We start from the raw sequence: 15,648 nt of genomic DNA, 5'->3' as shown, positions 1-15,648 counted from the left end.
GACAGTGATTGTGTGTGCTGAAAGGGATTCTGTGGCAGTCTACTCCCCATCATTGTGATACTGCTGTGGAAGGTCTACCTTTGTCTAAGCAGTAGACAAACCATGTATTTAATTCACCTTACCTTTATGTGTGCCAACAACTCCAGCACTTTACGCCTGAGGCTTTCCTTCACCTTTGCAAACTGTTGAATAGAACCAAGTACGGGCATTACAACGCCTACTGCTGTTTTGACTGAAAGCAAATTCATAAGAATTTCAAAGGACATTTTGTACTGTAGATTACTGGCATTGAAAAGACTGGTTTGACCACAATCCATTCCTGTCTCTGCCTGTCACATATGTTATGGTTGCTGATCTGTATCTTGCACATAGCCTGATTTACTTCTTAGATTGCTTCAGAGAATAGTGTTTGAACTGTGGAATGATGTCCAGATACTTGACAGGAATAAATCTAAAGTATTGACTAATAGAACAAAAAAAGAACGTGCTGCATAGTGGCGCTCCTTCACAATATATTAATGGTCATTTAAAGCCACGTTGTTACGGCTCAAGTTTCAGTGACCTTTTTAGTGGGCTTCCTGTTTCTGTCAGATGAGACCGTCATGACCCGAAACATTGGTTTCGTGTGACCCTTGATGTGGTGAATGTGATGGCTCCCATTAGACGGGTCAGGGTAAAGCAGAGATCTAGCCCTTGGTTTCATCAGGAGATTCTAGAATCTATCCAAGCAAGGAATAAGGCCTTTAAGAAATGTAAGAACTCTCGAGAGCAGCGTGATTTTGTCCTATATAAACATCACAGAAATGAAGCACAGAGCAGGATGGATGAGGCTAAGAGGGGTTACTTTTCTGAGAAAATAAATGAGAACAAAAATGACCCTAAAAAGCTTTGGAAATCATTTAAGGAACTAGGTTGTAGTAGTACTACCAAAACCAAACTAAACAGTATCGGACTGAACATCAGGGGGGAGATGGTATATGAAAAAGCAGAAATTGCCAATGGTTTCAACTCTTTTTTTACTTCTGTTGCCAGCAAGCTGGTTAGCCAGCTGCTCACCAGTTCTGGTTTGTATGGAAGCAACCAAGTGAAGAAGTATTATAGAGTTAGGAGTTCAGCCAAACTCTTTTTCTTTTGCAAAGGTAGCAACAATGCCAGGACAACATTTTTGGCTAGAAATCCAAGCTGCTTGATAAGGACTCCTGATTCCATGCCATTTTGACTAAGCTAGTACTTCCTGATTTGGGGGCTTATCTAAATGTATGAAGGGGAAGCTCCAGATAGCCCAGAATAAGCTGATCAGGGTAGTATTGAAGGCAGGAGCTGCTTTCAGGAACTAAACTGGCTGCCTGTTGCGGCTAGGGTGTCCCAGATTAGACTAGGTTTCGTTTACAGGAGTATTTATGGTCCTGCCTGTTGAGGGTGTCCCAGATTAGACTGGGTTTGGTTTACAGGAGTATTTCTGGTCCTGCCTGTTGAGCCTAGGGTGTCCCAGATTAGACTGGGTCTGGTTTACAGGAGTATTTATGGTCCTGCCTGTTGAGCCTAGGGTGTCCCAGATTAGACTGGGTCTGGTTTACAGGAGTATTGATGGTCCTGCCTGTTGAGGATGTCCCAGATTAGACTAGGTTTCGTTTACAGGAGTATTTATGGTCCTGCGCCCAGATATCTAAGTGATTACTTTCCTCGTGTTACTGGATGCACACAGTCACAGCACCAGATCAGGTGTTGCTGATGTGTGCTTATACAGGTTCAGGAGTAATGCTGGGAAAGGTACTGTCTTGTATACTGGAGCCTCAGAATGGAATGAGTTGCCTCTGCCTATAAAAACATTATGGGCAACATCTGAGCATTAATAAGTAAAAATATGTTTGTTGTCTTCTGTGCCCATATGATTAACCCCTATGATGTAACTGGAAATGAGAGAGATGTTCTTCTTCTCTGTTTTATTATTTCACTGCCATACTGTGTTTAACTGTGTTTGATCTTGCCTAGACATCTTGTCTCAAAAAGGACCTCAATGGAAATAAGTCCCAGACTTTATTATTTTTTATCCGTTACTCACGTGCATGTATAGGCTTTTTCAAGTTTTTATGTGTGCTTGTTTTTTTTTTTAAATGATCAAATTAATAAACTTATCTGAACTAAATGATGTAAACCCATTCTTGGTTTGATGAAAGGTTGTGAAGAACAGGTTCTGGTATTGTTCTCTCTCTCTTTGTTCTCATCTGGAAAAGATTCACTTTGCACTCTTTGTTGGTCTACTTCTAGCAGCTATTTTATGAAGCAATAGCACTTCAGATAACAACTGTTATTGCTGCTGTAAATGTGAGAAGCTACCAGCTGTCTGTGATGCCATCTTTGTCCTATAATTATGTCCTAAAACGCAGTGAGAGTATAGAATGCAGAATCCTTCCTGTTGTTCATCACCATCCAGAGAATGAAGAACATGTTTGGTTCATGGTATGTATAGTCTCAGAGACTCCACCCTCTAGCACTACCTCCAACCAGTCTCAGAGACTCCACCCTCTACCACTACCTCCAACCAGTCTCAGAGACTCCACCCTCTACCACTACCTCCAACCAGTCTCAGAGACTCCACCCTCTACCACTACCTCCAACCAGTCTCAGAGACTCCACCCTCTACCACTACCTCCAACCAGTCTCAGAGACTCCACCCTCTACCACTACCTCCAACCAGTCTCAGAGACTCCACCCTCTACCACTACCTCCAACCAGTCTCAGAGACTCCACCCTCTACCACTACCTCCAACCAGTCTCAGAGACTCCACCCTCTACCACTACCTCCAACCAGTCTCAGAGACTCCACCCTCTCTGCTGCCCCTCCACCAGTCGTCCATTTCACACATTGTTTTTTAAATAAATGATACAGAAAGTGAAATGGAACACAGTAATACAGCCTTATTCCAATTACTAAGTGTCACTACAATATACAGCCATCTAATAAATATTACAATACTGTACAATTTAAACATGGTTATCTCAATAAAAGTTGTTCATGACAACCCAAATATAAATGAGAAATCATGCCACCTAGACTCAGAAACTCAGAATTGTCAGACTAGGGAACTCGTTGTAGAAAGATGAGCTCTGAGTTTCCCACTTGGAAAGTATCAGAATTAACCAATAGGAAGGCTCTATGCAAAAAAACACATTTTTACTTGGAGGTTCTGCATTGTCTTGGAAGCACCAAGAATACAAACTGGAAAAATTGTTGTGAAACCAATACGAAGAAAAACAGGATGATATGATTATCTGTTGGTAGACAAAATGGAATTGTGTATTTAGTCATTAAAGAATGGCAAATATTTCAAATAAAACACGTTATATATACAGTTGAAGTCGGACGTTTACATACACTTAAGTTGGAGTCAATAAAACTTGTTTTTCAACCACTCCACAAATTTCTTGATAACAAACTATTGTTTTGGCAAGTAGGTTAGGACATCTACTTTGTGCATGACACATTTTTCCAACAATTATTAACAGACAGATTATTTCACTGTATCACAATTCCAGTGGGTCAGAAGTTTACATGTACTAAGTTGACTGTGTCTTTAAACAGCATAAAAATTCCAGAAAATGATGTCATGTCTTTTGGTAGTGTAACGGCAGCCTTCATCATCTTCGTCTGAAGAGGAAGGTGTAGCAGGGATCGGACCAAGACGCAGCGTAGCTCGTGTTCAACATGTTTAAATGAACAAGACGAAAACGTGAACACTTAACAAAATAACAAACGTGGCAAACCGAAACAGTCCTCTCTGGTGAAACGAACACAGAGACAGGAAACAACCACCCACAAAACACCTGCCTCTGATTGAGAACCATATTAGGCCAAACATAGAAACAGACAAACTAGACACACAACATAGAATGCCCACCCAGCTCACGTCCTGACCAACACTAAAACAAGCAAAACACACAAGAACTATGGTCAGAACGTGACAGGAAGTGTACCTGTGGATGTATTTCAAGGCCTACCTTCAAACTCAGTGCCTCTTTGCTAGACATCATGGGGAAATCATAAGAAATCAGCCAAGACCTCCGAAAAAATAATTGTTGACCTCCACAAGTTTGGTTCATCCTTGGGAGCAATTTCCAAACGCCTGAAGGTACCACGTTCATCTGTACAAACAACAACATGCAAGTATAAACACCATGGGACCACGCAGCCGTCATACCCCTCAGGAAGGAGATGCGTTCTGTCTCCTAGAGATGAACGTACTTTGGTGCGAAAAGTGAAAATCAATCCCAGAACAACAGCAAAAGACCTTGTGAAGATGCTGGAGGAAACAGGTACAGAAGTATCTATATCCACAGTAAAACGAGTCCCATATCGACATAACCTGAAAGGCCGCTCAGCAAGGAAGAAGCCACTGCTCCAAAACCGCCATAAAAAAGCCAGACTACGGTTTGCAACTGCACATGGGGACAAAGATCGTACTTTTTGGAGAAATGTCCTCTGGTCTGATGTAACAAATTTAACTGTTTGGCCATAATGACCATCGTTATGTTTGGAGGAAAAAGGGGGATGCTTGCAAGCTGAAGAACACCATCCCAACCGTGAAGCACGGGGTGGCAGCATCATGTTGTGGGGGTGCTTTGCTGCAGGAAGGTCTGGTGCATTTCATAAAATAGATGGCATCATGAGGCAGGAAAATTATGTGGATATATTGAAGCAACTTCTCAAGACATCAGTCAGGAAGTTAAAAGCTAGGTCGCAAATGGGTCTTCCAAATGGACAATGACCCCAAGCATACTTGGGCAAAATGGCTTAAGGACAACAAAGTCAAGGTATTGGAGTGGCCATCACGAACCCCTGACCTCAATCCCAAAGAATATGTGTTGGCAGATCTGAAAAAGCGTGGGTGAGCAAGGAGGCCTACAAACCTGACTCAGTTACACCAGCTCTGTCAGGAGGAATGGGCCAAAATTCACCCAACTTATTGTGGGAAGCTTGTGGAAGGCTACCTGAAACGTTTGACCCAAGTTAAACAATTTAAAGGCAATGCTACCAAATACTAATTGAGTGTATGTAAACTTCTGACCCACTTGGAATGTGATGAAAGAAATAAAAGCTGAAATAAATCATTCTCCCTACTATGATTCTGACATTTCACATTCTTAAATAAAGTGGTGATCCTAACTGACCTAAGACGGAATTTTTAATGGGATGAAATGTCAGGAATTGTGAAAAACTGAGTTTAAATGTATTTGCCTAAGGTGTATGTAAACTTCCTACTTCAACTGTATATAGTACTAGTCAAAAGTTTGGACACACCTACTCATTCAAGGGTTTTTCTTTATTTTTAATACTTTCACATTGTACAGTAATAGTGAAGATGTCGAACTCTGAAATAGTTTGGAAGGAATTCTAGGTCAGGTGAACAAAAATACTTCCTGTAGAGTTCCTGTATGTTGTTATGATCACACCATGATTTGTTAATCATAAGCCATACACCCCCGCCCTTCTTCTTACCAGAGAGTTGTTTGTTTCTGTCGGCGCGACGCCTGAAGAAACCGGGTGGCTGTGTCGACTCTGATAACGTATCCCAAGTGAGCCACTTTAATAATAAAATATTGGATGTAATAAATGTATCCCTAGTCACTTTAAACAATTCCACTTTATAAAATCTTTACCCTACATTACTCATCTCAAATGTATGTACTGTACTCTATGCCATCTACTGCATCTTGCCATCTTTGTGTAACACATGTATCACTAGCCACTTTAAACAATGCCACTTTTATATGTTTACATCCCCTACATTACTCATCTCAAATGTATATACTGTACTCTATACCATCTACTGCATCTTGCCTATGCCGTTCGGCCGTCACTCATTCATATATTTATATGCACATATTCGTATTCATTCCTTTACACTTGTGTGTATAAGGTAGTTGTTGTGAAATTGTTAGGTTAGATTACTCGTTGGATATTACTGCATTGTCGGAAACTAGAAGCATAAGCATTTCGCTACACTCGCATTAACATCTGCTAACCATGTGTATGTGACAAATTTGATTTGATTTGATTTGACATAGACAGACTTACCTGAAATACACAGCACACAGTGACAGGGTGAGGTCTGAGCACATCAAACCTTGGGTATAATGGTCAGCGTCTATAGCAGGGGTGTCAAACTCATTCCACGGAGGGCCTAGTGTCTGCAGGTTTTTGTTTTTTCCTTTCAATAAAGCCCTAGACAACCAGGTGTGGGGAGTTCCTAACTAATTAGTGATGTTAATTCATCAATCAAGTACAAGGGAAAACCCGCAGACACTCGGCCCCCCGTGGAATGAGTTTGACACCTGTGCTCTATAGAGAGAACCTGTCCTCACGAAAACTATGCAGTTAGCGACACCTTGTGGTGAAACAAAACAATGTCTATTTGTATTTTTTTCTTCTTTTTTTTCTCTACTGCATACATTCAACCACTAGATGGTATTGTGAGGTAATTATTGATAAGGTATCTCCAGCCAAATGGCATGGTTGGGTTCAATTCAGTTTTCAGATCAGCAAGGAGGATGTGGATCAAAATGACATTTTTAATTAAAGAATCCTTGTAGAAAAACAACAGTGTTTTCTATTCATTTCTATACTTGACCCCAACCAGCTACCCCCAGCCCCCAGTCTCTCCCTCAAACCTCCACACAGATCCTTACTGTAACTCAACTTAGTACATCCTAAAGTTGTGTCATGTGGGAAACCACATGGCCAGATTGCATAACATCATCCAGTAGGATTGTTGTAATACCATGACACCCTCCCCCCAGCTTCAGGAAGTAGTGTAGGATGTCAATACCATTACACCCCCCCCCCCCCCCCCAGCTTCAGGAAGTAGTGTAGGATATCAATACCATTACACCCTCCCCCCAGCTTCAGGAAGTAGTGTAGGATGTCAATACCATTACACCCTCCCCCCAGCTTCAGGAAGTAGTGTAGGATGTCAATACCATTACATCATCCCCCCAGCTTCAGGAAGTAGTGTAGGATGTCAATACCATTACACCCTACCCCCAGCTTCAGGAAGTAGTGTAGGATGTCAATACCATGACACCCTCCCCCCAGCTTCAGGAAGTAGTGTAGGATGTCAATACCATGACACCCTCCCCCCAGCTTCAGGAAGTAGTGTAGGATGTCAATACCATTACACCCTCCCCCAGCTTCAGGAAGTAGTGTAGGATGTCAATACCATTACACCCTCCCCCCAGCTTCAGGAAGTAGTGTAGGATGTCAATACCATTACACCCCCCCCCCCCCCCAGCTTCAGGAAGTAGTGTAGGATGTCAATACCATTACACCCTTCCCCCCCCCCCAGCTCCAGGAAGTAGTGTAGGATGTAAATACCACTACACCCTCCCCCCAGCTCCAGGAAGTAGTGTAGGATGTCAATACCATTACACCCTCCCCCCAGCTTCAGGAAGTAGTGTAGGATGTCAATACCATTACACCCTCCCCCCAGCTCCAGGAAGTAGTGTAGGATGTCAATACCATTACACCCCCCCCCCCCCCCAGCTTCAGGAAGTAGTGTAGGATATCAATACCATTACACCCTCCCCCCAGCTTCAGGAAGTAGTGTAGGATGTCAATACCATTATACCCTACCCAACCTCAAACAGGTACCCAAAACAACCCAAAAGTACCCAAAACAACCCAAAACAACCACAAATGGTCTTTGGTTTAATCTCTCTGTTAGCATGTAGTATAATCTCTCTGTTAGCATGTAGTATAATCTCTCTGTTAGCATGTGGTATAATCTCTCTGTTAGCATGTAGTATAATCTCTCTGTTAGCATGTAGTATAATCACTCTGTTAGCATGTAGTATAATCTCTCTGTTAGCATGTAGTATAATCACTCTGTTAGCATGTAGTATAATCTCTCTGTTAGCATGTGGTATAATCTCTCTGTTAGCATGTAGTATAATCTCTCTGTTAGCATGTAGTATAATCACTCTGTTAGCATGTAGTATAATCTCTCTGTTAGCATGTAGTATAATCTCTCTGTTAGCATGTAGTATAATCTCTCTGTTAGCATGTAGTATAATCACTCTGTTAGCATGTAGTATAATCTCTCTGTTAGCATGTAGTATAATCACTCTGTTAGCATGTAGTATAATCTCTCTGTTAGCATGTAGTATAATCTATGTTAGCATGTAGTATAATCACTCTGTTAGCATGTAGTATAATCACTCTGTTAGCATGTAGTATAATCTCTCTGTTAGCATGTAGTATAATCTCTCTGTTAGCATGTGGTATAATCTCTCTGTTAGCATGTAGTATAATCTCTCTGTTAGCATGTAGTATAATCTCTCTGTTAGCATGTAGTATAATCTCTCTGTTAGCATGTAGTATAATCTCTCTGTTAGCATGTAGTATAATCACTCTGTTAGCATGTAGTATAATCACTCTGTTAGCATGTAGTATAATCACTCTGTTATCATGTAGTATAATCTCTCTGTTAGCATGTAGTATAATCTCTCTGTTAGCATGTAGTATAATCTCTCTGTTATCACGTCGTATAATCTCTCTGTTAGCATGTCGTATAATCTCTCTATTAGCATGTAGTATAATCTCTCTGTTAGCATGTAGTATAATCTCTCTGTTAGCATGTAGTATAATCTCTCTGTTAGCATGTAGTATAATCTCTCTGTTAGCATTCTGTAATAAACCTTTTACTGTCTTTATATCCTTGGTCAATCTTATCTCTTATTCTACACTTCACATCTGAAGCTGAAAATTTCAGAATAAATCTTTTAGGATGCCATTTTCAAGCAATGCACTCACTGACCTTCATACCCAGAATGCCTCGGAGAAGAAGTGCAAGGCCATTTCTGGAGAAGCTGTCTGCTCCGATGGATCTGTGGATGAAGGATGGGATCTGTGGATGAAGGATGGGATCTGTGGATGAAGGATGGGATCTATACCACACCAGGAAGCTTTGCTCTTATACAAAAAAGGAATATGAAAACATTATGGCGCAGGACCGGGACGAGCCCAACAAAGATGTTAAGGTCTGAGCTTCAAGTAGAAACCCAACCAAGAGCAACAACAACAGTGTATTAGAGAATAAAAAAACATTAATCATTAGTCACTAATCACCAATTACGTATTTCAGTCAGCTGGTTACGGTTTAAAGGAAAATTGAAAGGAATGTCTTCATCAGTACATTTAGTAATCGCTTGCTTTTTTTAAAAGTCTAGCAACCATGCCTTCTAAGATAGTAAACCAGGCTAGTCAAATGGCGTATTTACACACATGATTGACTCCAGTGATTTACCCAAAAAGACTCAGGCTTTTATTTGTCCATCTACGCAGGCTGGGACCCGTGTCTCACTGGGCCATGACTCCGGAGAACCTGCTCAGCCTATATTTACATGACAATGGCTAAGTGTCAACTACACTTTTTCACAAAGCAACGGTTTTGATTATGCAGAGGTTGTAGATTCAGCTCTTCACCGTCAGCCCTAAGCTATGGAAACACAATTTCCCTCCGTATAACATAAGGGTATATGCACTAGGTGTTACAGTCAAAAAAGCAGCAGAACTTGATTGATAGCCTGAAAATGGTAGCTCGTTATGAGGTAAGGAGATTTGGAACCTATCTAGCTGGCTAGCTAAAGCAAACATTTTTTTTTTTAAATAGCTAGGAATCAGTAAGTTACACATCTTGATGAAATGAACACACACCTACTGAAAAATACTGCCCAGCACATCAAACACGGTCTTTGTTCCACGGCGCACCTTGGAATACCCCTGACAGGGGAGAGAAATCAGTCAGTTTAAAATAAAACATTAGTTTTTAAAATTAAGTTTCGTAATTTAACATGTGGAAAACAAATTAGACACGGCAATTCTAAGGGGCACGTGCCCTTGTTCCCGCAATGGGCATGACACCTGTGGCCACTTTCACTGTGATCCATTCGCAAGCAAGACAGGTTTATTATAGCGTCAATCAATCCCTTATGGTACCTAACGGTGAAGGAAAATCCAGACCCGGTTTTTAAAAGTAAAACTTTATTGCAATGTGCATTGTCACATTCATCTTTGCACAACAGAACGGAGGCACCCAACCCCATTTAGCAAGAAAAGACAAAAACAAGGGGAAAAAAATCAAATACAAACATTAAATCATAACAAAAAAATACAATTAAAATTAAATCTGTGTAGTTTAAAACATTTTAAACTACTAAGATAAGTGTCCTTTTCTTTCCATACCAAGGATGAGGGCTTTAGATTTCATATTAGATTTTACATACGTTACATTAGTTCAAAAAAAATGATACGATCATTATACATAAAAGGTCCATACCCTGCTTCTCTGTATCAACTGAAAAGTAGCCATTTGGACAGGTTCATTTCCTCTTCACAACAGTCTGACCTGTAAATAATTTCTCAGTAAATTTATAACCATCTTGTACAGTTATCATTTAGATTCCTCTGTCACTTTTAGTTATTTCTTGCCTTTACATTGATCCCCCTTTCATTATCAATTGATAAATCTCTTGCAAAAAAACATTACTGTTAATTGATTTTTAAAAAAGCATTTACATTAGCGCATTGTACCCATACCATGAACTCCACATGCAAATCAATCATTATAAAGTGCTCTAAGGACAAGACAATTCATGATCAATAATGACTAGGAAGTAATATACTTGTCCTCGACGACTGAAAAACAGAAAATAGGTCTTATGAAGCGTATCGTCCAGTTAAAACTTCCACTTACAACTTAAGAAGAAAATGTGTTTCACAGACCTTTCATTATCCAAAGGTGATCCCTTTCAAAAAGATGTATCGTTATTTAATTATTTTATTTTTTAAATACACAAAAATGTCCCTTTAAAAACCAGAGCATCATATCATACACTCCACACGCAAATCAATCATTTTAAATTGCTGTAAGGACCCTGCGATGCTTTTCATTCAGAGGTTCCTTCAAGTGGACCCACCATGTAGCTAGGTATATCTATGATCAGAGTCTTCAAGTGGACCCACCATGTAGCTAGGTATATCTACGATCAGAGTCTTCAAGTGGACCCACCATGTAGCTAGGTATATCTATGATCAGAGTCTTCAAGTGGACCCACCATGTAGCTAGGTATAGCTATGATCAGAGTCTTCAAGTGGACCCACCATGTAGCTAGGTATAGCTATGATCAGAGTCTTCAAGTGGACCCACCATGTAGCTAGGTGTATCTACGATCAGAGTCTTCAAGTGGACCCACCATGTAGCTAGGTACATCTACGATCAGAGTCTTCAAGTGGACCCACCATGTAGCTAGGTATAGCTATGATCAGAGTCTTCAAGTGGACCCACCATGTAGCTAGGTATAGCTATGATCAGAGTCTTCAAGTGGACCCACCATGTAGCTAGGTATAGCTATGATCAGAGTCTTCAAGTGGACCCACCATGTAGCTAGGTATATCTATGATCAGAGTCTTCAAGTGGACCCACCATGTAGCTAGGTATAGCTATGATCAGAGTCTTCAAGTGGACCCACCATGTAGCTAGGTATATCTATGATCAGAGTCTTCAAGTGGACCCACCATGTAGCTAGGTATAGCTATGATCAGAGTCTTCAAGTGGACCCACCATGTAGCTAGGTATAGCTATGATCAGAGTCTTCAAGTGGACCCACCATGTAGCTAGGTATATCTATGATCAGAGTCTTCAAGTGGACCCACCATGTAGCTAGGTATAGCTATGATCAGAGTCTTCAAGTGGACCCACCATGTAGCTAGGTACATCTACGATCAGAGTCTTCAAGTGGACCCACCATGTAGCTAGGTATAGCTATGATCAGAGTCTTTAAGTGGACCCACCATGTAGCTAGGTATATCTACGATCAGAGTCTTCAAGTGGACCCACCATGTAGCTAGGTATATCTATGATCAGAGTCTTCAAGTGGACCCACCATGTAGCTAGGTATAGCTATGATCAGAGTCTTCAAGTGGACCCACCATGTAGCTAGGTATAGCTATGATCAGAGTCTTCAAGTGGACCCACCATGTAGCTAGGTATAGCTATGATCAGAGTCTTCAAGTGGACCCACCATGTAGCTAGGTATATCTATGATCAGAGTCTTCAAGTGGACCCACCATGTAGCTAGGTATAGCTATGATCAGAGTCTTCAAGTGGACCCACCATGTAGCTAGGTATAGCTATGATCAGAGTCTTCAAGTGGACCCACCATGTAGCTAGGTATAGCTATGATCAGAGTCTTCAAGTGGACCCACCATGTAGCTAGGTATAGCTATGATCAGAGTCTTCAAGTGGACCCACATACAACTAGGTACATCTACCATCAGAGTAGCAAACCATCTCAGCAGGCTTTCCATTCCACATTATAGCTATGTAGCCTACAACATTCTCACAACACTTGTTCAATGGTGGCGCTATTACTAACCAGTGTAATTAATTCGTATTTTTTTAAATGCACAGTGTCACCATTTGTTAAAATGACCAAGCACAACATATGACACAAACATTAAAATATTATCTGCTTAATAAATTCATAGAAAACCAGACATGATAGGATGTTTTTTTTTTTTTTCCTTCCACAGGAGAATCAGTCTCTTCCATCACAGTTCAGTCACACAGTAGAGTTCCATCAATTGATTCCATCTTTTTGATATGTGGGCCTTTCTTCCAAGATAAGGTTCACAGGTAGGGTCCTTGTCCACGAGACTAAGAGGACGGGGCTGAGTACATGTACAGGAGGCAACCGGATGTGGACTAGGAATGCTCTCAGGGAGAAGGAAGTCCACAGCATGCCCAAACAGCCATCAGATGTAGGTGCTATGTGGACCTATGGAGGGATGGGTGTTACATTCTGTATGTTCCCCCTCTCTTCAACTCCATATGTATCGTCAACGGTTACAAGTATTGGCTTAGATCCTACTAGTGGTGTCCTGTGTGATGACAGAGAGAAGAAGAGGGTGACAGGTTTAGATGAGAGAAAAAAAGGAGACATATTTTCATTAAAATTAAACTACAATCTTCAACTCATGTAATTTATATATTTGTAGTAGCTTAAAAATATATACATTATCAAGGTATTAGTGGTACTTGACTTGAGTTAGGTAGCACGCCCCATGTTGGGCAGGTTACAGTTGTTGCACATGGAGGAAGAGATTCCTCATGTAAAAAAGGACTTTCTAGTTAAATTCAGGGTTTCAGTCATGTATTTTGGATATGGTAGTTTTAGAAGAGAGAGACCCAGGGTATCACAGTCAGCCTCTATATAGAGAGAGAGAGAGTCCCCCAGGCTGTCACAGTCAGCCTCTATAGAGAGAGAGAGAGAGTCCCCCAGGCTGTCACAGTCAGCCTCTATAGAGAGAGAGAGAGTCCCCCGGGCTGTCACAGTCAGCCTCTATATAGAGAGAGAGAGAGTCCCCCGGGCTGTCACAGTCAGCCTCTATAGAGAGAGAGAGAGAGAGAGAGTCCCCAGGCTATCAAATGGGTGTGCTCAATGCTCACCGTTCCCATTGCTGATGGGACCGTTCCCATTGCTGATGGGACCGTTCCCATTGCTGATGGGACCGTTCCCATTGCTGATGGGACCGTTCCCATTGCTGATGGGACCGTTCCCATTGCTGATGGGACCGTTCCCATTGCTGATGGGACCGTTCCCATTGCCGATGGGCTCCGTGGTCTCCCAATTCATGGCCTTCTGGACGGCCTTCTTCCAGCGTGCGAACCGGAACTCACTCTCTACAGGAGAAACAGACAAGTTACATTGGAGGCTCCTATCCTCAAGGTAACTGCAGTACATATATATAACCACTAGATGTCAGTGTGTTAAACTCACTCTACCAAATAGAAATTGTAGAGAGCCTGTCATGTAAACCCCGACCTTAAGGCAACACAGTAACTAGGGTCTGGTTTCAATGATGAACTCTTGGCATGGAGGAACTATGTCACATCCTCAGTTGATACGGGATAAAACATTTTTCCGGCGACTCTGCCAACAAAATCACAAGGCAGACATGCCAGAACGTCACGATTCAAAACTAACGTTTCCAAAACCTTTGGCAGTGGTTTTTAAAGTGGAGGTGGTGGATGCAAATTAGCCACATGCGAAAAGCACTCACTAAAAATAACCTCCGTGATGTCCATCTTGGCAGCTACTATTTTATTCAAGGGGATAAGGCAGTGACCTGGGCAGTGACCTGGGCAGTGACCTAATCCATTAGTGGTCCATTAGTGAAACCAAACCCTAGTCACTGTTGTCTAAGGTCGGGTTTGAGAAATATAAACTGAAAGACTTTAAAAATGTTAAGAGACATTTAACCACCAGATGACGGTATGACATAAATATTGATTATGGTATCTCAAATCATGGTCATGCCTCATGGTGACAGGGTTAGGGGTCAACTCAGTTTTACAAATAAGTCATTTCAAGAAGTGGATTTAAATCAAAATTAATGAATTGTAAAATATATATATTTTTTAAATGGCATTTTCAATTCACTTTGACCCCGACCCTGGCTACTGATCAAGGTCTGCCGCTGTTCTCTCACCCTCAAGATTGATCATGGGTTGGTATTTGTCAGTGGGGATGGTTGTGAGGTTACCAGGGGTCAGACTCCAGACACCCACCCCCTCTGCTGCGCCTGCTGCCATGGCTGCACCCAGAGCCGTGGTCTCCGACATGGACGGCTTCACTGCGGGAACACATACAGAAATCCAATACTTGCGCCGTCCTCGGGAGTATGTGTATTTGGGTAAAAGGTTCATGTTAGAGTGTGTACTGTAGAGTGTGTACTGTGGCAGCTGTGTCTGCCTGTATTAGGTGTTTTGAGTTTACTGGAGTGCATGATGTCAACGTGTCTGTGTGTTCTTGTAAAGTAGACATACAATGTGTGTGTGTCGTTGAGTCAAAAAGTTCAAATGAGAGATTACCGAGTGCATGTTCTTTACCTCAATGCAGTGTGTATGTGTTGGGGCGGCAGGGTAGCCTAGTGGTTAGAGCGTTGGAACTAGTAACCAAAAGGTTGCAAGTTCAAATCCCCGAGCTGACGAGGTACAAATCTGTCGTTCTGCCCCCTGAACAAGGCAGTTAACCCAGTGTTCCCCGGTATGCCGTCATTGAAAATAAGAGGTTGTTCTTAACGACTTGCCTAGTTAAATTAAAAAGGTACCTACCCACAGGGATGCAGAGGACATCAGCTTGGAGCTGCATCAGTAGTCTGTTGGAGGTCATACCTCCATCCACCTGGAGCTGGCTCAAAGGAACCCCATAATCCTGATTCATTGCCTCCAGGATCTGGACAATAATAATAAATACATTTATAATAATTATATTGGGTTCATAGCAGAGTCTGCTGTTTGACTTCTGTTTTCAGATGTAAGGCTCTGAGTTTCCATTCAGACTCAAATCACAGACAGCCAGAGCAGCGAAGGCCCGGGTGAGATCTGTTAGTGGTGAACTGAGTCAGGCTTACCTCTCTAGTCTGAAAACAGACTGCCTCCAGCGCAGCGAAGGCCAGGTGAGATCTGTTAGTGAACTGAGTCAGGCTTACCTCTCTAGTCTGAAAACAGACTGCCTCCAGCGCAGCGAAGGCCAGGTGAGATCTGTTAGTGAACTGAGTCAGGCCACAGATGATACTGTCGAAACGAG

The 15,648-nt window shown here is 41.8% G+C and overlaps 1 protein-coding gene across 1 annotated transcript in view; it reads right to left on the bottom strand.

The window, feature by feature from the left end:
- Nucleotides 1-10,022: 10,022 nt before the first annotated feature.
- The window catches only part of LOC129820805 (glycerol kinase-like), a 28,756-nt gene continuing 23,130 nt past the window's right edge, over nt 10,023-15,648 (bottom strand). Inside the window, exons 15-19 of the mRNA XM_055877788.1 lie at nt 15,473-15,635; nt 15,174-15,294; nt 14,549-14,692; nt 13,506-13,739; nt 10,023-12,937 (exon numbers count right to left, since the gene is read on the bottom strand). Coding sequence (XP_055733763.1) covers nt 12,927-12,937; nt 13,506-13,739; nt 14,549-14,692; nt 15,174-15,294; nt 15,473-15,635 — 673 coding nt within the window. The 3' untranslated portion in view covers nt 10,023-12,926. The remainder of the gene's footprint in view (nt 12,938-13,505; nt 13,740-14,548; nt 14,693-15,173; nt 15,295-15,472; nt 15,636-15,648) is intronic.

The sequence above is a fragment of the Salvelinus fontinalis genome, chromosome 23, assembly GCF_029448725.1.
Source record: "Salvelinus fontinalis isolate EN_2023a chromosome 23, ASM2944872v1, whole genome shotgun sequence".
NCBI classification, from domain to species: Eukaryota; Metazoa; Chordata; class Actinopteri; order Salmoniformes; family Salmonidae; genus Salvelinus; species Salvelinus fontinalis.
Note: the sequence above shows the minus strand (reverse complement) of the source record. Positions and strands in the feature narration are given on the sequence as shown.